Below are 23,140 nucleotides of genomic sequence, written 5' to 3' on the forward strand. Positions count from 1 at the left end.
AAATGCCTTTCCCTTTTCTCTTCTCTAAGCAATCTCTACTTCTATTTAGGTACCCCCTCATATCTACGAGTAACCTTATTCATTGAGTGTTAATCCAGAATTTGTCTACAAAAATATAAACATGCTAAAAATATTGTAAACTAGGTTAAAAGGCTTCCTTCCTAAAGCTAAAGCCAAACTGGTCACATTTGACTCTCAGCACCCTGGCTAGTTGAGGAGGCCCGCAGTAGAAGACGGTCACTTTACCCTTTCTCTGGTCGCGGATCTGCTTGAAGACTTTGTCCCAGTTTGGTCGCCCGGCGTTTGTACGGGTCTTCAGTCCCGTAATTAAATCACGTTTTTCCTACAAAAGAAAAATGATGACAGAGCAAAAATAAATTAAAACAACTAAAAAACCATTTAAACTAACTTAAATTTACTCTGAACTTGGAATTAGCCATGAATTTTTAAATTACATTTTTTTATTAAAAACATTCAATTTGTTAAAACTTAGCGATAGAAGAAAATTTATTGACCTATCAAATTTATTCAAAATTGTAAATTCAATATGGGATTGCCCAGGAATGTTATCTCTCATCAACTTCAGGGTGCCTACAAGAATTACTAGACAGGTGTCACCATTTTATAGCAACAATTCACGGACAGTGTATACTTGTAATGCTGTATTAAATAGACTCCAGGAACTCGGCAATGGTTATTACCCGGCACGTATCTAATATATTTAGTGTAAGGGTATTGTTCTTATAAAACAAACCGATTGAACTTTTTCAAAGATTGTGAATGTCAATTAAACATTTAGTATAATTATTTTATTTATGAAACAGTGCTTAGTGATTTTATTGTTATATTTATCCTTAAAAATATTTTATTATTTAATTTGATTTTGACATTCATTTTTTTAATTGTTTTAAACCTCTTTTGAATGTGCTATATAATTTTAAGTCCATTTTTTGTTTCAAAATCTTGGGTAAAAAGTATTGAATGCGTTAATTAAACCAAATATGTTTATAGTATAATTTCGTAAAAGGTATTTTTGCCATATATGTTAATAAAAAAATTTAAAAAACTCCTTCGACTGCAATCCTCAAAAATTTATTCATAAATTAACCACTGATGTAATTGTAGACAAATAACTAAGACAGCAAAATAAAATATTAAAGTTAGTATATGACCTTCCCTATCTAACAGCAACTGAAGAATTTTTTGAACAAACTAAACAATTAAATGTAACTGAACTCCTTAAACTAGAATCTTTAAAATTTATTCATACATTAGCCACTTATGTAATTGTAGACGAAGAATTAAAACTTGAAAAAAAATGGTAGTTAACACGGACGCAATACGAGAATAACAGAACAATATCGTCCACAACATTCTAAAACGAGACAAGGACAGTCGAGACTAATAAACCAAGGACTGAAATCATACAATAAACTACCAGACAAAACTAAACAAAAGACTTAGACAACCTTTACAAAACACGTTAAAAATACTATCATTAACAATAAAATATGAAGTAAAAAATTTAATATTATTTGTTAAATAAATGTAATACGTAAGGGTTTCTAAGTAAATAAATATAAATTAAAGAAAACAAAAGTGCTTCTTAACAATAACTACTACTAATGATGGTCAATCTTATATCTTGGGGACATTAGAATAATTTACAATTAAACGACTGCGCTCAAAAATATGCATAGCGAATAATAGGTCCTATTTTGAGCATTTACCAAAAAAAAAAACGACATGTCTTTGTATTTTTATTGGACACAATTCCATATTTTCGTTTGGCGAACTTGTTTTTTTTAAACTTACTATTGTAGCGTAGTTTAACTAAAACAAGCTATCTAACCTTTAAAGTAAGTCTTTGATGCGCAGAAAAATTATCGATTTTATAACTTGTACAATACAAGTTCACTTTTAACAAAATAAATTTGCAGAGTAACTTCTTTATGAATGGTAGTAGTTTTTAAGTCAAATTGTAGAAACAAATATAAAGCAAAAATATTTTTTTAGAGCCCTTAAAAGTCAGTTGAAAAATGAGGTTTGCAGAATTTTGTAAGATTATTCTTTATTTGAAATATTATCAAATAACGACTCAAAAAGGGTATTGTAAGACAAAAAGCTTACTATTGCGTTACTAAGAGAAAAAAAAACGATTCTAGACCTAATAGTTTGGCTACACTTGGGACATCCAGCCTAAAATCAGATTTTGATTAAAAATTCTTAAGAATCCAAATAACTTTTAAACGACTGAATGTCGCGGAACATACAGAAGGGTTCAATCGAAAGGCATTAAGGTCCCCATCGCCCAGCCACCGGTGATTTTTTAAATTTATTATTTTATTTTTTGCACCACAACAGGCCAGGAGGCCCAATTACAGTGGTGAATTACATCACAGAACACCCCAGGCTTGAGAAAAATCACATTTTAATTTTTGTGTTCTCACCGGGAATTTCACCGGAACCTTTCGAGTGTGAGTCAAGCGTCTTGACCAATACACCACGGAGGCCGCCTATGCCGTGATCCTACTTGTATGCTCGTATTTACTGTTTCGTAATCTATTTTTCATATCGTATCATCATATAATCCAGGTCTGCTGGTGATGATGTGCCTAACCTTATGGCAGAAACATGTGAAAGATTTTTCACCTTTTCATGCAGAAGATCTAACGCCAACTGTAGTCCAACTGCTTTCATGTCTGTCTTCTGGAGAGCAGAAGTGATGTACATATGCATATCCAAGAACCTCTCCATGGCACCTCCTAGTTCTGCTTGTTCCATCTCCAGTTGGGACAAGAGAGATACGAACCATTCGAACGAACGTTGCTCGCGGTTTATCCAGAAAAAGTCAACCTAAAATTATTAAAAAATTCAGTAGTTTTTGTGGTCAAATGAACGTAGTTAAGCCGAAAAGCAGCCAGTCCACAATTTAAAAAAAAATAGATGCTGGTATTATCGAATTGAAGAAAGTCAATTCTATGTTCAGCTTAAAATAGCCAGGCCGGTTTATACAAAAAATACTGTATTTATCACCGTCTGAAAATTTCATAATGTCAAAATGTCATTAAAATTAATGTCACATCATATATTCAGTGTTTGTATGAGGTTTCATTAAATATTAGATTTGGCCATTTTCTATCCAATCATCCATACTATTCGAAACCTTTCTGAACTCTAAACTGAACATGATAATGTATTCTAGACGATCATAATAGTTAATTATAAGAGTATTTAATCAATTTCTAAACATTGAATACTAACCTTTCTTAAATTCATAATCGTCGGTGGGATGTCGCTAGCCCAGGTGTAGCGACACTTTGGGCAGCCGTGGCGGGCCTTCCAGTAGCGGTGCATGATGGATTGGAGGATGGAGGCGAAGGGAGTTACTCCGATTCCCGTTCCGACCAGAACTGCGTGCTGGGCGCGGAAGATGTGGGAAGACGGGGCTCCGTATGGACCGTCCATGTATATCTAGATAAGAATTTAGTATTTAGAATGAACATTGTGACCGTTATTCTGTAGTTTTCGATCTTTAAAACGTTCTTCCAATATGATGAAGAGCCTTGAAAGGAGCTTATAGACTGCCGCTGTACGAGTTGTATCAATTTAATCTTATCACTAATTTACTAGGACATAACAAGAAGCTCTATCGTTTCCAAATCCATCCCAATCCTAAGTTAAACTCTGGAGGATGGTGGTTTTAGACTGAAATAAATTGTAAAACCTTATTGTCTATTTCGTTTTGGCCAGCCAGTTCGAAAACCGTTAGATACTTTTTTGAAGGAAGAAAAACGCAGACAAAAATTAGTACGCGAGATAAAGGCGCACCAGCAAAGGCTATAACAAATACATGATTTTTTCAAAATGTTTGATACTCTGTGTATCTAATATTTATTTAATTAACCTTTTTTACTTCTTTTAAAAAAAAATATGTTCCATAATTAATATTTGTTTAAAAACTATCAAACCTTTATTTGCACCCAACAATGCAAACAAAGGAACCATACGGTTACGGTTACCAATACTGGTAAAGCAAATGCATCATATCTCGATCATGTGTTACAGGAAGGTGAGGTGATCAGTGTTTCGATTCAAGTGCCAGTCCAGCAACAATGAAATATTTCAGTGAAAAACAATATTTCATGTCAACTCTGCCAAGAATCAAATCCAGATCCTCAAACATGATAGGTCAAAGTACCAACTACACTACGAGGTGAAGAGTTCACTCGATTTCCTATTTCAGTATTTTTACCTGAGGAAAGACGAGCGTTGAGTCAAAAACATTCGTTTCGGATCCTGTCTCTATTTCACAAATAAATGTATTCTTTATTCACCCAGACACGGAGTTTTGTATAACTACAACACAATACCATTTCGTTGTAAGTGAAGTTGACATAGCAAGATGCACCATCATTTCAATTAACCAAAGTTTTTTAGATGGTATTGGAGTGGATGAATTTTTTGTCAGCTTCTTCAAACTACGCGACTGAAAACGTGTTTTTTTTTATTGCCTACAACTTATTTTCATACTTACTTCTAGTGGTTTCCCAACAGGATAATTTACAAATGGCAGTTGTCCGGAGGTTGACTCCATACCCAGAACCGTTAGTTCTGTTTGTCCTTCTTCCGCATCCTTACTCTCTTTGTCTTTATCTGGATTCAGGGTCTTTGATAGTCTTCGTCGGGCTGAAAAAAGTTAACCAGGAATGAAATATATTTTTTTAATATCAAAAACATGGTTTATTTCGTTGTGCGTCATTTGACTATTTGTTTTTGGATAAAGCTGGTAGATGATTTCAAACTCAAGAAAATTTTGTTTTTTTACTCAACTAAGTGTAGTGAAAATAAAATACCTAGAGTCAGCATTGATGCGTTGGAATCCCTCTGTTCACAGTTCTCCAGACTGGGAGTCTTGAAAGCGATGATGGTTGGTTTGGTTCTCATGAAACGGAAACTATGTGCCAAGGTCTTGTTCTGTGGACTATGGTAAGCTAGTCCCAAGGACTGAAGATGAGCTGTCTGTATTTTGGACTCATCAAAGTGCTTTTCTGATTCTGAACGTGTATATTCTCGGAGACTAAAACAGTACATTTGAAATATATATACAAAAGGCTTCCGCATGACGAATTTGACTAGTTAAAATAAAGTTTATAACACGCCTGGTTATATTTCAAATATGTTTATTGCTTCAATTCATACATTACATACAGTACAAGCACTAGGAAATTAAATAAATACAATATCGTTGGTAACACGGGTTGACAAGCACTGATTTTACAGATTGAGAAGCGGTGGAGTTATTGTTCGTGACAGCGGGTGATTTTGGATGGCCCAGGCAAAGGAATACATAGTGTTTAGACGGCCAAACTATCTCTTTCTAGTAATATGATGTCTCGCACCGTATTCAGAAGTTAATGAAAGGGCCTTACAGCCAGCATTCGAACTTCACTAAGTAGGTACTCAGGATCGATTAATATGATCTGGATTAATCAAATTACATATATGTCTAACCAAAGAACCCGGTTACCAAATAAGGCAAGCGACTAGATTAGCAAGGGTTGACAGTATAATTTGACCGAACAGAATGAAATCCAAGGCGCAGCCTAGTACCAAAGAGTACGAGATAAGGAAAGCAAGCTGGTTTGCTAGATGAGCCCTAAGTAGGTGTTTTTACCAAAAAGTACCAAGAAAATTGAGAGATGTTACTACATTATCTCTGTTTAAATCACGTCTGAAGAAACATCTCCTTTCTCTTCCTTAATCTCTCCTCCTTTCCTTTTTCCTCTTTCCTCTTTCCTCTTTTTTCCTTTTTCCCATTGAGTAATAGTTTCGATTTAAGGTAATTTATAAACAAATACGTTTATTTCTATTTTTATATATCTTAAAATTTTTAATCTTTTTTTCTATTGAATATGTACTGTAACTTGAATTATAAAAATAAAACTTTTATTTTATTGGTTGGTTGGAAGAAATTGCCATTTGGTAATAAGCCCGCCAATGTACAAATAATCATTATGTACAAAAAGTTAAATAAAAAAAAAATAAATAAAATTGGTAAGCAGAAAGGTTAGAAGAAGACCAGGATTACTCTGACTTCTGGGGCTAGAAATCTGCCTTATAAAGGCTAAAATTAAGGGGGATAATACATTTTGGGGTCTTGCGGGGCATGAAGTAAGCGCGGGTGGATGAGAGATGTCGGAAGGGCATCGCGTTGGAATGCAAGAGTCTGCAAACCTACTGCACATCGACAATATTTTGAGTTTGTCCAAATTTTTGGAGACAAGGACAGAATTCAACTCCCTGGGGAGCTGTTAATATTAACATAATACAACAGAGATGAAGAAAATTTTAGAGAAGGTAATACAGAAGTCTGAAAGTATAAGCTCTTTAACTTCACAAGCATCAACAGATGAAAGAATTGAAGGGATATGGGGAGAATGGTGAATGTTACATAGTATGTATAGTGGCCACTTAAACCAGCCAATGACGGGTCATAAGCCCTGTAAACGCTTAAACTTCTATATTACCTACTGCACATGTAAGAGGAGTCGGTAATACGTAAATATGTTGTACGACTAGGATAGCAATATGCGAAAAAATGTAAAGGGATAGAAGCGCGTCCTTTAAGTTTAGTTTAAAGGGTTTAATCGGTATCCTGGAAAATATTTGATCAATTTTTTACATATTGTAATATCTCAAATACTTACGCCATAATTCTATCCCGTTTTTTGGTTTTGACTTGTATATCAGGCATGGATCTGGATTTCTCTAAAGGAGTTTTTCCTTGCAGCATCTTCAGCGAAAGTCGTTTCTCTACTTTAGGTTTCACTCCAACTATAATATTTAGCACAGATTATTAGATTTAGTGCATTCTTTAAATTAAAATAATGAATAATTTGTCCGAAACTTTAAAAGTTAATATCATTACTTAAGCGAATTGAAAAAAACTTACCGTTCGAGGCGCCAAAGTACTCTGATGGCATGTTTGAAGATTCTTTTTCTTCGTCAATGGTAAAAGCATCATTGTTGTAACCGATTATTGGAGAAAACTCAATGGACTTCTTCTTTTTAGTAGCAACTCCATTTCCATTTGCTGAAGAATTGCTTATCTTACCAGTTAAAACACTCTCTAGTTGCCTGAAAGAAACAAAAAAAAAAGCTTGGCATAATTAATTGATCAACAATGTTTTGAGCATGTCCAAATGTTTGCGCAGGGAGAAAATCCAGCCTGTCTGCAAATATTTGGACATACTCAAAACATTGTTAAATCAACTAACTGGTAAAAGAAGAAATATACCAATTGGAAAATTATTTTCAGGCGTTGCTTAGTAGGTGGATTGGTTCAGCCAGATGAATCTCACCCACATGATAAAGATTTGAGCTCTTTTACTTTACAAATGTCGCACCAAAATCAACTATACAAATTATTTTTTCTGTACTAAGTTCTAAATACAACATCACCAACCATTTTTTTGCTAATCTTTCAATCAAATATTGGTTACCACTCACCCCTACCAAGAATTCAGCGAACGTTTAATAATTTATTCCAAGAGGATAGAGGGTTGGATATATTTGAGGAATCTAGACTGTCATTAAAAAAGAATTTGTAAATGGTCATTATAGGTTAATGAGTCAACAGATGGAAGAGTTGAGGAAATATGGATGTTTTAACATGGGCAGAATGGTGAATGTTACCCAGTGTGTAAAGTGGCCACTTAAACCAGCCAATGACAAGTCATAAGCCATGTTAATACCCAGACTTCCATATTCTCTTCTCAAAAATGTCTCAACTTAATATACCCACTGAAAATATTGACTACAATAATTTATTATGTACTCTAAATATGTCTACTCTTTGTAAAAGAAGAATTATAAACGATCCATTAAATTTATATAAAATAGCAAATGGCGTATTGGACGTCCCGGAATCAACTAGTGTTATCAGCTTAAAAGTACCAGTTCGAAATACTCGGCAGCTAACGTTATTTTTTTAATCTCCTGGCAGTCACAATTATTATTACAATTCACCAATGCCTAGACTACACTGGCTAGGTAACGAGTATGGTGAAGTTTATATATATCGTCTGTCTTTATATAAATATAGGTTAAGTATTCAAAAGGTTATAAATTAATTTGTATAGAATTTCTTAATATTGTTCTTTATTTACTATTTTGTTTTCTCATGTATCTCTATAATAATGTATAAACATATATGTATGTATATGTATGTGTGTATGTTTTCATATGTAAATTTATTAAATATTTTTCTATGTACCCTATACCTATGTTGGTACATTTCCTGATTTTTACTTATTATTGTATCTTTTAGCTTTTCTTATGTTATCTTTAATTTTAACTAAATTTACCTACTTATGTTTCACTGCTGCACTTGAATGTAATTTCTAATATATGTAAAAGCCCGTAGGGCGTGTAAATGAATAAATAAAAATTCCCTTCTCAAATTTTTTTTCCCTCTCTGTTGAAATAAATTGAAATTAAAGTCGCCTAAACAAACGACATAATTCCAAAACATGATATAACTAGGGATTTCCTTATATGAAATATTACCGCGCAGCAAATTTAAATATTTTAAGTGTTTTCTTATTCCTTAAACACTTAACAGCAGTCTAAAAATAATAATTAGATAAATGTACATCTTTAAAACTTCCAAATTAAAATACAAGTATAAATAATATGTTCGTATAAACTATATGATCCTAAAAATATCCACGTGCATACGCGATAAGACATTATGTGAATATTCTAGTAGGCCAAATCCAAAAATTATATTCGTATATGTCTATAAATCTACACATAAAAGGTCTAAACATTTACAATAATATTATTATAATATTAATTTTGATATAAATATCTTTAATCAAATAACATGGGTTATTTGATGATATATATTATATATATATAATATAATCGGGTTGTGATCCCGTGGCTAGTGTCTCGGACTCACGGATCAAAGGTCCATGGTTCGCATCCCACTCTACCCCAACTTGATTCCCATTTTCTAATAGTGAGTTATTTACAACTCGTTGAAAATGGCCCTAAAAATGAAATATTTGCGTAAATTATAAGAACGCAAATATTTCTTTTTATTAAAAAAATAATAAAAATTGAAAAATAAAAAAAACGTTGTCTTCTTTATTGGTGATTTTTTTACAACAAGTAATAAAATAAATAAATACTCGTATTATATCTGAGTCTCACTTGCTTGTTCCCTTTGGAATAACTGGAGGCACTTCGCCAGCGTGCAGCTTCTCACGTTCTTTTTCAAACCAATCATACAAGCGATTCGTCCATTGCCCGACGCCTCTTATGTGGAGCCACATGTAACCTAAAATGATATTTTCACTCAACATTTCGAAACGATTAGTAAACAACTTGTGCATTTAAAAAAAAAAAAAAACCTGTTTAAGGCTATTCAAAATTATATTGTAATTTGTTCTTATATACACGGTTTTTCAGGGTCAGACCACGAAACTTATAAGGAACATTCCTCTTGGTAAGCTCTAAAAAAAAACCTAATAAACTTTTTCCATAAAGTAATTTAAAAAAAAATTGTTTCGTTTTTATGATCTCAAAATGGAGTAAACCTTTAATTTCTCTGACTAGCATCCCTTCTGCAAACTCCTACCCCTCTACAACAACAAAAAACTGCTATAAAAACGTATTTGACCAACGATGCGATACGCAGACGCAGACAAGGGAAGCGACTGGGTGGGAGAGAGGAAGGGGTTTGTGGAGGGACTGCCAGTCCGAGAAACGAACGATTTTTTTCTATTTTGAGATCATAAAAAAATAAGAAAATTTAAAAATGACTTTTTGGGAAATTTTGGATAGGATTTTTTTTAAAGCTTACCATGAGGAACGTTACTCTAAAGTTTCGCGGTCTGGCCCTGAAAAACCGTGTACATGTAGGTTAATAGTAAATATACAAATCAAACAGAAACGGGATGCATTATAAGAAAAAAATCCACCTAGGCATTAGCCTGTGCGTGCGTATACTGATTGTTGAAAGTTACTTATTTTCCACAATTACAGAATAGATTTGATTACCTTCTTGTTCAGGAGCACTGCTGATTGTAAACGGATGCCACTCATACTTGGCGATAGCTGGAATATTAACGAAGATATAGTCTCCGGGATGATAGTCGAAATGTTGGGGTCTCTTGATGACAAGATGTGTGACCTTGGAAGGGAGGAGAATGCCAGAGCTGATATAGGTTCTTCCGGTGTCTCCTGTCATCCACGCCCATCGAGAAATTCTCTCGAAGAAGTAGACTAGACCAGGGACAATGAACCACTTCCAGAAGTTTGGACCGTGAAAGATCAAAATAACCCAGAATGGTATGTACAATAAATGAGTCCAATAGAAAACCTAAAATATACAAGAAAAACATAAACTAGTTGTCGAAAATTATTTAAATGAAAATGATCTGCGATTCATAATATTTTTCAGGTGTACCACGTGGGTCAAGTTATGGGCCACATTAATTATATTAATGAATTTTTGACAAATATTTTTTTAAAATAATACGTGTTTTTAATTGTGATACTTAGACAATTGGTAATGGATTGATTAAACATAAAGGTGGATTCAATATAGGTACGAATAATTATCGTATATTTTTAAAGTGTTGACTCATTTAAATCAAGAACTGACATTTTTTATACATTCGTGAAAAAGATATCGTTTTTTTTATGATCACAAATATTGAAAGTATTTGTTTATGTTACAGAAACATACATTCAACAATGAATTAATTACAGAATAAAGATAAGGTTGAAAGACAGATCAATAAAATTTAAAAAAATACTAATCATACATACATATCGAGGCTTTACTGATAGAATGCATTAAGTCATTAAAACAAGTTTTTTCCAAAGCTTTTTTATTCTTTTATCGTATTTTTTCTCACGAAAGAGTAATGTTTATTCTAGGTATAGCATTAAAGTTGAAATCGACATCTTGCAACTTGCAAGAATCGGGTTGTGGCCCCGTGGCTAGTGTTGCGGACTCACGGGCCAGAGGCCCGAGGTTCAAATCCCACTCTACCCCCACTTGATTTCCATTTTATAATTGTGAGTTATTTACAACTCGTTGGAAATGGCCACCAAAATTGAAATATTTGGGTAAGTTATAAGAACGCTAATATTTCTTGTTTCTCAAAAAAAAATTATCTAAAATATTTTAAATATATTAAGACTGTTAACTTAATGCATGCTGTCAGTACAGCCTCGATATAAGATAATGGTGCATTTCTAAAAGTACGAAATATATTTAAAATACGAAAACTTTACCTCAAAACTGCCACCTCTCCTTACGAAGGCTTGTGAACAGATAAACATGATGAAAAGAATGATGATCAGACAGACTCCAGTTGGATTAGCACAACCTCCAACTAAACCAAAAAGTCCAGGCTCTGCCGTTAAGAGCCATTGGTTCAGTGTATAGTTGGCTTTGTTGACAACAGGATCGTTTACTACAATGACACCTGGTGAAAAAAAAACAAACAATGTAGAAGCGTGCACGAGACTAATGGGAATGAGACGTTCACCTATAGTAATTTTGGTGTATGGTTTTGTAAGTAGAATATTTTAACCAAAATTCATAATTTCACCTGCTACGAGTGTATTGTAAATGTTGTTTTGACTAATTTAATCTGCTCCAATCCTCACATATGTCTCGGAAACCCGTGTGATGACAAAGTACATCGAAGTATCCATAACAACATTTGAGAGACGATAACAACCCCACAAAACTTTTACGCTCACTTAGACACATGGACTTAGAAGACCAGGAAGACCCAACATGCGATAGATGGGTTTGTCAGCGTTGATATATCTATACTATATATGAACTAGAAAACAAAGACAGCAGACAAACGAGAAAATAAGAGACTTCTGGATTCAGCTGAGGCCCACCCAGGGCTGTCCAGCTCACGATGATGATTAATCTATTCCGATAATAGTATTAATATTTTTACTTTCCCATAAAATGTACCTTCTTTTACAAGCATCTTAGAGATGTTCTAAGGTGATGAAATAACATAGGAATTTTGATATTTTGAATGTTTGGTATAAAATATTATTGAAAGATGTAACTCTTCAAACTTGAAATGATTTAAATCAACTTACTGAAATTAAGAAGATGCATAAGTGTGTGAAGAACGCTGAAAAAGAAGATAAGCATGCCGGTGACCTTGTGGAGGTAGATGTGTTGGTCCAGAGGAAGGACTAGACCAAGTCCTCTCGTCCGAAGAAATGTTATACATCGCCGTAACATGAGCACGAGAACCCACATGCAGTCAAAGTTAAGGCACTGCCCTGAAATAAAGAGACAAAATCCAATTAGTTTTAAAAGAGTCAACTGCCATCGATGAATTTTCCTCTTTTTGAAAAGTTACGCCTAGGTTTTGTTCTTTTGGACATAAAATTGCGCTTAGCGATTAACTATTGTTTAACTGCAAAATTAATTGTTTTCTTGCATTGGCAATAATATCCTCTTAATTGTAAGAGGATATTAAGATTCCCGGTTAATGCGTTATTATCTGCAAATGGTGCATATAAATTAGCATGGCTTAGGTACTGCAACAGTACGCGGCGTATCACGATCATATGTAATGTATACGAAGACAGGATGGTTAGTTTTACACTTCAGGCACAATTCTAGAGATGATAAATATTGCAGTTAATAATCAGCCATTGAATAGATATTTAATTTCGACCTTCGAATCCGAACAGGGACTCCGGAAATAGTAAGCTAAGGGATCAAAAAGATTTCAGAATATCTGCCTGAGAGTAGTTATCAAGAGAAAGGCTTGTCCAAGGTACTGGATCTATTTTAGAAACATTATTTAAGAAGAAACTCTCTCTCTCTCCAATGGCGCTACAGCCCATATTGAGCTTTGGCCTTCTGCAACTTTCGCCACCAATTCTGTTGGTTCTCAGCTGCCGTCTTCCAATTTGCCACCTGGAGAAACTGCACTGCCTTCTTTTCTTACTTCATCCTCCCATCTCAGCCTGGGTCTTCCCACTAATCTTTTTCCTCCCGGGTGTCCGCTCATTATTATTTTAGGGACACGTGAGTCAGGCATTCGCTGTACATGTCCGGCCCATCTTAATCTATACAACTTCAAATGTGCTTAGATACTCAGGGCCTGGTATATATCGTACAGTTCTTCGTTATACCAAATGTGCCACTGATATTCTCTCTCACTAGTCCGCAGATTCTTCGGAGTACTTTTCGTTCAAAAGTGTCCAGCATTTCAGCCATCTTTACTGTCAGTGTTAGCGCCTCACACCCATATGCCAATGCAGTACGTATAATTGTTTTGTATATGGTAATTTTGCTATTCCTGTGGACGTTACGCGATTTGAACACTAGTAGCAAAGAAAAGTATGTTTTTTTGGCTACTGTGATTTATTTTCTGATTTCTGCTGGATCCTGATTTTTCTCAGTTATACTGGAGCCCAGGTAGGTGAATTGCTCGAGAAGAAACTAATAAATACTTAAATTAATAGTTTTATTAGAGAATACTAATAGTTAAAATAGTATTCCAAAGAATCGAAATCAAAGATATGCAAATAAACAACGTGTTAAGAATAATTAAAAGCGTAAAACACACAAAAAATAAAGGTATGCATTTTTTACTGAGGGCAGGAACAACGGTTATACAGAATATAATTTTAACACTTTGTATCCCGGAGCTGTGTAAACACGTGATTATATAACCATGCGTTGTGTCCCGGTCCCGTGTTTTCACGTGGTTTGCCGGCTGTCTAAAAAAGTGCATTTTATCGACCTCTAATGACTTTTTTTAGTACTTTTTCGCTGCTGGTAAACCACGTGAAAACACGGGACCGGGATACAACGCATTGTTATTATAATCACGTGTTTACACGGCTCCGGGATACAAAGCACAAAAAAAGAGAGTGAGGCCCTGTATATGTGCGAATATTGTAATGCGCAATGTGGCTCTCCATAAAGGCTAAAAAAATCATATCTTTTAAAAAAGTTTTTGTAAAATTCTAAACATAACTACTTTTATACATCTAGCAAATGTTATCACTGTAACTCTCCAAAAAAGAAATTAACTCTTGTGCTTGGAGAGTGACTTACACTGTTTTAGATTTATTTATAAGAGTTTATATAATTTTAAATACGAGTACATAAAAGAAAAATTTAAAAAAAAGGATATAAAAAGAAAAAACATAAAACAATAATACATTTATACTAATTAAAATTTAATGTGGTTTTTACACGAGTTCAAAAAATTTCTTTAGATTAACTTTAAATTTACTTATTTAATTCTTTCAAATAAATATGAGACGTTTCAATTAATTTAACCAAGTATTTTCATAATTACGATACTATTAGGAAACCCTTCACAAAGCATGAAATTTCACAAAAATGGGCCGGGCACAGCTCAAAGTGTTAAAAGAGAAAGATGATTCTCACCACATGCTCTGGCGACGATGACGTATCCATTAGATTTTCGATACTGAATGGCTCTGGATATGAATAGTCCAAGGTTGACTATGATGAAGGCCCCAAAGAACATGAGGAATACGTAGTTGTTCTTAAGATACGGAATGGATAACTGATAAGGTCTTAGTGCTACAATTTGGCCGTATTTTGAAGCTGGTGGGGGTTTGGGCTTTGGTGGAACTAGCCAACGATCTATGCTGAAACATTTGAAATAAATATTTAACAAACGCAATAAAATAATACACAAATCAAGATTATCCTAATATCAGTTCAATATACAAACAGCTTAAAGAGTAAAATATGTGAACACGTCAGTTGAGTTTGTGGATTTTTAAAATTTCTTACCTTATAGTTAAATTTTCTAAGAGTCCTCCATGTTTTTGAAGTTGGTTTTTCAGGGATTCAAAGGTTATGGTTCCTCTTCTCTTTGGATCAGCGTCTTCTAATAAAGCATCTGATAAGTCTAATAGTTGTTGCTCATTGAAGTTCATTCCATTTTCCTCCATACAGGCCCGTAGGACGTGCCTTAACTCCCTTTGTTGGATCAATCCATCTCCTGTTAGATATATAAATAGAAAATATTTTAAAGATCAAAATAAGTTAATAAAACCAAGTGATTCGAAGGTTCAGTAAATAGAGTATTGGAAATTTAACATAGCGCCATATTATTGTTTATATATTAGATATTTAAAAGTTCCCGTTATTATCTAAACACACCTCGTATATGAATTATTTTTAATTCATTTCATATATTTTTGTAAGTATTTGTAGTACCTATGTAATATTTTCCTATTGTCGATAGGTAGAGAAATCTAGTTATTTAATCGTATTGCCTCAAATATCGGTATATTTTATGACAGTGAGATTTATCTTAGAAAAGCAATTTAAAAATTGTAATGCAATGTAATTTTACAAGACTGTTTGTCTATTAAATTTATAAGTTTAGTATAACTTATTCAGGATGAATTGAATGCATTTTCTGCTATGTTCTCAATTTCGTTGTTAATAATAAATTAATAAAATAAATGGATTTTTGGTAAGAGAAAAAGAAGGGAATAGTTTTTACTATAACGTACCATCGAGATCGTAGACTTTGAATAAAAATCTAATTTTGTCATCTGGAGACTGCCCAGCAAATTGGTGCATAGCGTCCAAGAACTCCTGAAGTGATATGGACCCAGAATTATCCTTGTCAAATATTTGGAATACGCGTTCTGTGAAGAAAGGCTGCAAAAAATGAAGAAAAAAAAAACTAATTTATGAATAAGTCCTCAAAATACAATAAATATCACAACCTAAAAGTTTATGGAATAGACCCTTTCTAGATTAATGAAACTACGACTAGTTCTCATGTTTTCAAGAGATGGAAGAGTAGTAAAAGATGTTGAAAGGAGAGTGAATGCGGGCAATAAAATGAACGGCGCACTAACCATTGTAATTGCTAATAAAAATATGACAATCGAAGCTAAACTGGCAGTGCACAACGGAGTTTTAGTCCCAACACTTGTGTGGGAGTGAAACATGGAACTGGCAGAGGAAGGATGAAAGCCGAGTGAACGTGGTTGAAATGCGATCTTTTATATAAATGTGTGGGAAATCAATGTAGCGAATGATGAAATCAGGCGAGAGTGTAAATCTGAGTCAGGTATAATTGATAAGATTTAGAAAGAGTCTCTGCGATGGTTTGGTTATGTAGAACGAATGGACGACGAAAGAACGGTAAAACAAGTATATATGGCGAAAATGAAGAAGGAAGACGTGGCATGATCAGATAAATCAAAATCTTAAGTCTGGGCATGTCAAACGCAGACAGAACCAAAGGGCATGAATGATAAGATGTATGAATGTGGAAGAAGCTAGGGGATGGTAGTAGCAGTAGTAGTAGTGGAAGACTCTTTTTTAAGTCGCGTCGACAGTCGGTGCTGCTCGGTGAATATTTATTAGCTATTCTTCACAGTTATTTCCCAAGTTAGTGATCCTTCAATTTTTAAAATTCTATTGGGAAGTTTTTGATTTCATCATAAAGATGAACGACTGTCAAGGTGTGAAAAATCAACATAATGTTTTGAAGTAAAAATGTACATACTCACATTTTTTGAGATAACAATCTTCTGGAATTCTTCTCTTCTAATTTCTTTCTCGTCTCCCACAGTCTGCCTGAATAATGTCTCCAACCATTCTAGGCTACTCTTATCGAATCCATTTCTAGGTCTGTAAACATAATCATTCACAAATTGAAAACTGGATGAAAAAAAAACAGAATCAAACAACAGTGTTAGAAGTTAGAAGTATATAAAAAAATTGTAGACTACTGTTACTTAGATTTAAAAAAAAAACGAAGAAGAATAAAAGCTTAAAAATATCAAAAATTAAAAAGCTTAAAAGCTTATTTTTTTTTCATATTAATGAGGATTTCAACTTGGGGTGTTTTTGTATTTTTTATATTTATTTATTATACATACGGCCTAGCAACAATTATATTAAGAAACATATGTACAAGAAACTGATTAAAAATAACATAATATAAAACGATGTATCAAAGATAAACAAGGGTAATAAAATAACGGTATAAAATATAATAAAATAAATAAAACGACTTTGTTTTTAACCACTAATTTTTATTTTTCACCGACCGGTTTAAAAGCAAACAAGCTTCTTCGTCAAGGTTTACGTAACTAATGAATTGATTCCTTTTTATTTAATTTCTATTATGTTCACTAAATTAGTGGTTAAAAACAAAGATGTTTTATTTATTTTATAATAATGAATAACCACAAAGTTAGTGCTTCAAATATAAACTTTATGGTAAAAAATATATTTAAAAACACGATTAAGATATAAGACTTCGAGGTAACTTACGCCAATTCGTCTTCAATCCACACTGAGGTAATTGATTTATTTATATATACGCCCAATGGGCATTTTTAAAGACATATTTATACATAGAAAATTATTATAAAATAAAGTAGAAAGACACAATGGTATGTAGTACACTTGGTGGGGGTGGAAGCGGGAGAGAGGGTTGACAATTGAATTTGATTCAGTGGTCGTATGAAAGAAGACAACTTGTAATCAAAGAAAGCAAGACTGGTATGTTTGTTGGCAGACCTAAGAATTCTGGGCATAGGAAAATGAAAACCATAGTTAGTTCTATGGGTATCGGTATGAAAGAGTAAGTTTTGTCCGAGGTTTCTATTTGGGATATTTTATTTAATTGAGCTCAGTAGTTCAGGCACATCAAAGAGTGAGTTGAGAATTTTAAATAGGACCAGGCAGAAGGTCGGATTTAATTCTACGGTCTTGGAGAGAAGATATATTTAAGGTAGTTTCTAACTCATCATACATATATTGGTTTCTGGATAAACCCAACTTCCAGCCTATTTAAAAAAAAAACAATGTTTTTGATGTGAACATCATAATATGGAAACCAGATAACAGAGTAATGGCGAAGAATTCTTTAAAAAACCGGAAGATCTATCCCAAAGGATTCCAAATTGTGTGAAGAATTGACTAATCACACATATTATGATGAATATGCAATTTTAAAATGATTTTTTACTAAGCTCTTTGGAAAAGCTATAATTTTACAAAAAAGTTAATCTTCTAAAAGCTCACCTTGTGCTATTTTTACGAAGCTTATTTTTGAGTTTCTTTTGCTGGAGATTTTTTTTTACTATCATACTCTAGTGAATGCTTAACATTTCAGAGAATCTTATATGTATAAAGCCCATTGGAATAGTAAAAGTTTTAGTTAAAAACAAAAATTCAATCCTTTTTTTATAAAAATAAGCTGTGTCAATTATAAACAAAGTAGTGTTTTAACCCGAAGTATTTAAATACTTTATCAGTCAATTGAATAGTCAATAAGTGTTTAATAATAATACATTATGATTACCTCGTATTTGTAATGGTGCTGACAAATTCAAGGATTTCGTCTGGAGAAGCAATCCCATCGTTATCTTGATCAATTAGGCGGAACAATTTGTCAACAATCTGAAAAATGAGTATGTTAAAAAAAATATCAATGTTGTTTTTTTGGTAATTGAACTTTAATTTTTAAAAGCCCCATAAGCCACAAGTTAAGCCACTTTGAAATTAAAACATTAAAAGCCGTCTAGACCGTCTAAATTTTGATAAAATCATAATGATTAAAAAAAAAATATATATATATTTTTATTTATTAAGGAAAAACAATCGTTGTTATATAAGAATACAAAATACAAAAAAATAGTACATACATCCAGTTAAAGTTTTTCACAAATATAATGAGAGAACATGTTACACAGTAAAGAGAAAAATGAAATATTATATAAGACTTGAGAAGAAAAAAAAGAGCTCGTAAGAAGGTTAAGGGATGAGGAAATAGAGTGGAGGAGTGGAGGAGAGATTTTCATAATATAGTTGACCAATTCAAAATTTTGACATTAAAATAAAATAAACATAATTAAAGGAACATAAACTTATTACACACTGACAAATGTTTCATTTTACAGTGTTTCAAAAAGTTTTTTTTAAGACACAAAATTTTGTATTAAAAATATCTGTGAACAAAGTAAATTAAATTTGGAGCAGCTACGATATTTTTTTTATTTATATCCCTACAGAGATGAGGTAGATTCTTTTCGAATTCAGGATTATGGATATTCGAGCGTTTACAGGGCTTATGACCTGTCATTGGCTGGGTTAAGTGGCCACTTTAAGTAGGTACTACAACATCCCCATTCCGCTTATTAGCGAATATCCACACAGGTAACATTTTTGATTTTTGTATACATGTTACGAATCGAGAAACCATCCACAAGCGAGTTGGAGCGCCATCTATGTATTGATATTGAAGTTAAGTATTTTTAATTAGCAGATTACTTTATTTTATGTAGTTAAGACTCTTCCGAGTTAAATTAAGTACAAGTAATCGCCTGCAGATGACTCTGCAATTTATTTTTCATCAGCTACGATAAATAAACGAGTTTTCAACATAATTTTTTTTGGGCAATGAATTATAAAAAAATTGAACTTGTGTTGAGTTTACGGGACAATTGATTGAAATACGCTCCAAAAGATATGGACTATCGATAAAATTGTTTAAAATTTTGAAGAGGAAAGACAGATCAGAAATGCTTCTACGTTTAGTAAGGGAAGTTAAACTATGAAAGGAAGAAGAGTCTTCATACGAGTCAAAATTTGTATGAGATTTACGATCCAGAAGTTTAAGGAATCTATTCTGTATTTTATCTAGTTGTGATATATAAATTGTATATCGAGGATTCCAAACATCAGATGCTTAATGATGTGATAAAAAAAGTAGACGCTTCATACAACAAAAAAGTAAGTAAATAGTTTTTTTCTTGATCCCTTAAAAATTATTACCATCCAATTAGTCAACGGGTTAAAAACCTTTGCGTACAGTAAAAAAAATAACCGCAACTGGGTTTTTAAAATGTACAATATAGCGTACTTTTTTGTATGGAGGAATAAGCTGGAATAATCGGCTAGTTTCTTCGTTTGCTGGGAACGAGCGCTTTGTGAATATTATAATATAATACAAAAGGTTACTGTTATTTATTTTCGGCCTCGTGGTGTAATGGTCAGCGCGTTAGCCTGCCATGCAAGAGGTCTCGGGTTCGATTCTCGCACGGTTGATATGAAATATTTATTTAAAAGGGTGTTTTCACAAAAAAATATTTCATAGTCCCTGAAGTGGTACCTGAAGCGTAAGGCTGACCATCTTACCTTCTCGTAACAAAAATTATCAAGATACGCTGCGATTGGTGTACCAATGCAGTGCCCTATGCACCATTAGGTGTAGAAAGGGAATGATGATGATGATAATAAATAACTAGTATTTTACAATGTTTTGAGCATGTCAAAAATGATTGCAGACTGGCAGGACTTTCTCGCTAGGGAGTTGTTTATATTTAAATTTGGCGTTTGGCAAATTATGACAGGTCATTAGCCCTGTTAATGTCTAGACTCCCTTATTCCCTTCTCAAAAATGTTTTCCCTCTCTGTTGCAACAAATTCAAATATGAACAAGTATTCTTTTTGTATTTTCTATAAACAAAGTTTCTTTAAAACATTTTATATACCGTCAAATATATTGGTTAGCTGCGTATAATCGCTCATATAGACAATTCGCCGCTGGGACGCATACAATGGAAATTGCATGGTCCAAGCGGACGTGCCATTGGTTTTTGATTAATATTAGAGTTTTTTGATTAATATTAGAGTTTTTTTTGCATATTTCAAACAGTAGGAAGTAGACAGGCGTCGTGGCTCAGTTGGTTAACGGCTAGCTGTGAAACTGGCGTCGCAGGTTCGATTCCCGCCAGTTGCAAGAAAAAAAAAAAACTAAGATTTTTTCTCAATTAGTATGAGTGTTGGGGTGTATAATTTATAACTTCCTTCCATGTCCTTTCTTTCCTACCTGCTGACAAGCCTCTAGAATAGAAGCTTAGCGGGTTATTCCTTTTTTTTAATGTATTGCTGGTGATTGAACTTGGTTGATTGAAATAATTGATATACTGATAATTGGGTAAATAAATTGAAATCCGAAAATAGACATTTTTTCAATTATAAAAAAAATAATGCAGAAACATTGATGAAAACTCGTGAAAATGCCTGTCTTCGGAGATTTTATTATATTCCCAAAAATAATTTAAATTATGTTCTAAATTAATTAAAACCATTGTGATGAAAATTAATTTTCATTGTTATTCAATCAAACTTTGTGAATGTTTCCATAGAAATTTGTGTTTACTCGTCCGGCGGCAGCGCGGCGAAATAATTCTAGCGATATAAGTATTAATTTTTATTTTTTCGTTCGGAAAAATAATTTGAGCTCGACGCACGTCAGCTTGATTACTATTTTTTTTGAAAAATATAAGGTGGTATGTTGGACTTCGTAAGTACAATAAAATACCTAGCATCAGCGGCTAGCTGGTTTGTGTCTTGGGCCTTAAGTGAAATCTACAAAATTATATATGTAAATATAATAATAAAAAAAGTTACATACCCCTTTGGCTTGAAATATTTGTGAGAATTTCTCTAGAGTGATGACGTCATCCCCGCATAGCACGTACGAAATACTCTCTAACTGTTCGACAAGGTCTATTTGTTTATCATCCCTAAAAAGAAATAATGATGTATTAATTATGTTAAAAAAATATTAAAAAAATTTTGGTCCCTTTTAATATTTACATCTTAACTTATGAAAACTTAGTTGTCATTTTATGTTATAAAATGTTTGTTTTAATACTTATTATGTATGACTGTATATTTTCTGAATATAATAAAATAGTAAAAAAACAAATAACGAGGAAACATAAAGTGAATTGCGAGGATGGTTGAAAAAAATTGGTTAAAAACAGCACGATTGATCTTGAGTTGACATTTTACATGTTGGTTCTAAATTTCACGTCTCTACGACTTACCGTTAAGAAAGTGGAGTCTGCATCGAGAAGAGTCAAATTTGTTTTGAAAATACGTATCAGCGTTTATCTAGAAATCGCATCTAGAATGACGTGTCCAAATTTCACGTCGCAACAACTTACCGTTTAGGAGGAGATTTTATGACAGAAAAACACACATGTATTTTCAGTTTTATAATATGGAAAGAATAATAAAAAAACACAGAAACATAATTTAAAACCTCCGCCAAAATAAATGAATAATTAAATATTCACAAATAAGCACCACGAATCCAGATAACCCGATTTAGGCAATTCAGTGGTTTTCTTTATTCTTTTTATAAATTCTTTATCTGGATAACCAAGAGCTATATTTATCTTGAATATAAAACAAAACAAATAACAAATAAGCGAATTACAGGATTTCACAAGTAACATCACAGTAAGTTAAAAAATATTCTATCTCTGTTTTATTTGTTAAAAGACTATAAAATTAAACAAACAAAAAAATATATATTTTGTATCGAATTATCATCGCTATGATTTTTTAAATTTTATGATTTTGAAATTCCACCGCCCGCGACATTATGCCAAGCGTTCCAGACGGTGAGTATTTCTGACATTTAAAAATAGAACCCCGTACCCTTCAAAACACGCTCAACATGGCTACCCCGGAAGCCGAAAATCTATCACAAAACATAATTGATTAAATATTCGAAACACGTGTTCACCCAAACCTGTTTCAAAGTAGTTCATTTTTATGAATTTATTTCATGCATTTTCCATAGACTTCACCGCTCAATTAAATGCCTTAATTTTTACCGCGTGCAAGAAAATATTTTTTTATCCAATATCCCATAGCACTGAACATCCTCATTGATATTGTAATAATAATGAAAAACATATTTTAAAGAGTCTTACGTTAATCTTGCTTTGAGAAATTCCACCCAATCCTCTTGTGACAGGTACTCTTTCTGTGATTGGTCAAAAAGTTGAAATAGCTTTTCAATGAATTCCTGGAAAAAAAAGAAAATTAAATAAATAACAAATCATTGGAACATGACTATTTATCCGACAAAATGAAGAATGACTAGACAGGTGCCACTGTTTTGTAGCAACAATTCACGGACAGTGTATACTTGTAATGTCGTATTTTAAACAGACTTAATGAACTCGGCAATAGTTATTCCCACGTATCCGATATATTTAGTGTAGGGTATTGTTCCTA

At 33.0% G+C, this 23,140-nt stretch overlaps 1 protein-coding gene across 1 annotated transcript; it reads right to left on the reverse strand.

Moving 5' to 3' along the window:
• Positions 1 to 13: 13 nt before the first annotated feature.
• Nox (NADPH oxidase) lies at positions 14 to 22,928 on the reverse strand (the record flags this gene model as incomplete). Its single annotated transcript, XM_088233930.1, has 18 exons — positions 14 to 343; positions 2,653 to 2,856; positions 3,265 to 3,474; positions 4,538 to 4,689; positions 4,857 to 5,080; positions 6,711 to 6,837; positions 6,956 to 7,140; positions 9,223 to 9,349; positions 10,072 to 10,393; positions 11,317 to 11,510; positions 12,154 to 12,342; positions 14,477 to 14,703; positions 14,852 to 15,062; positions 15,583 to 15,733; positions 16,597 to 16,717; positions 18,402 to 18,499; positions 21,519 to 21,630; positions 22,834 to 22,928. Coding segments are annotated over 18 exons (3,147 nt in total), but the record flags the coding sequence as incomplete, so codon positions are not given.
• Between the last annotated feature and the right edge of the window lie 212 nt (positions 22,929 to 23,140).

Source organism: Micrasema longulum, unplaced genomic scaffold, assembly GCF_059751315.1.
Source record: "Micrasema longulum isolate JH-2025_06_02 unplaced genomic scaffold, ASM5975131v1 h1tg001164l, whole genome shotgun sequence".
Taxonomy (NCBI): domain Eukaryota; kingdom Metazoa; phylum Arthropoda; class Insecta; order Trichoptera; family Brachycentridae; genus Micrasema; species Micrasema longulum.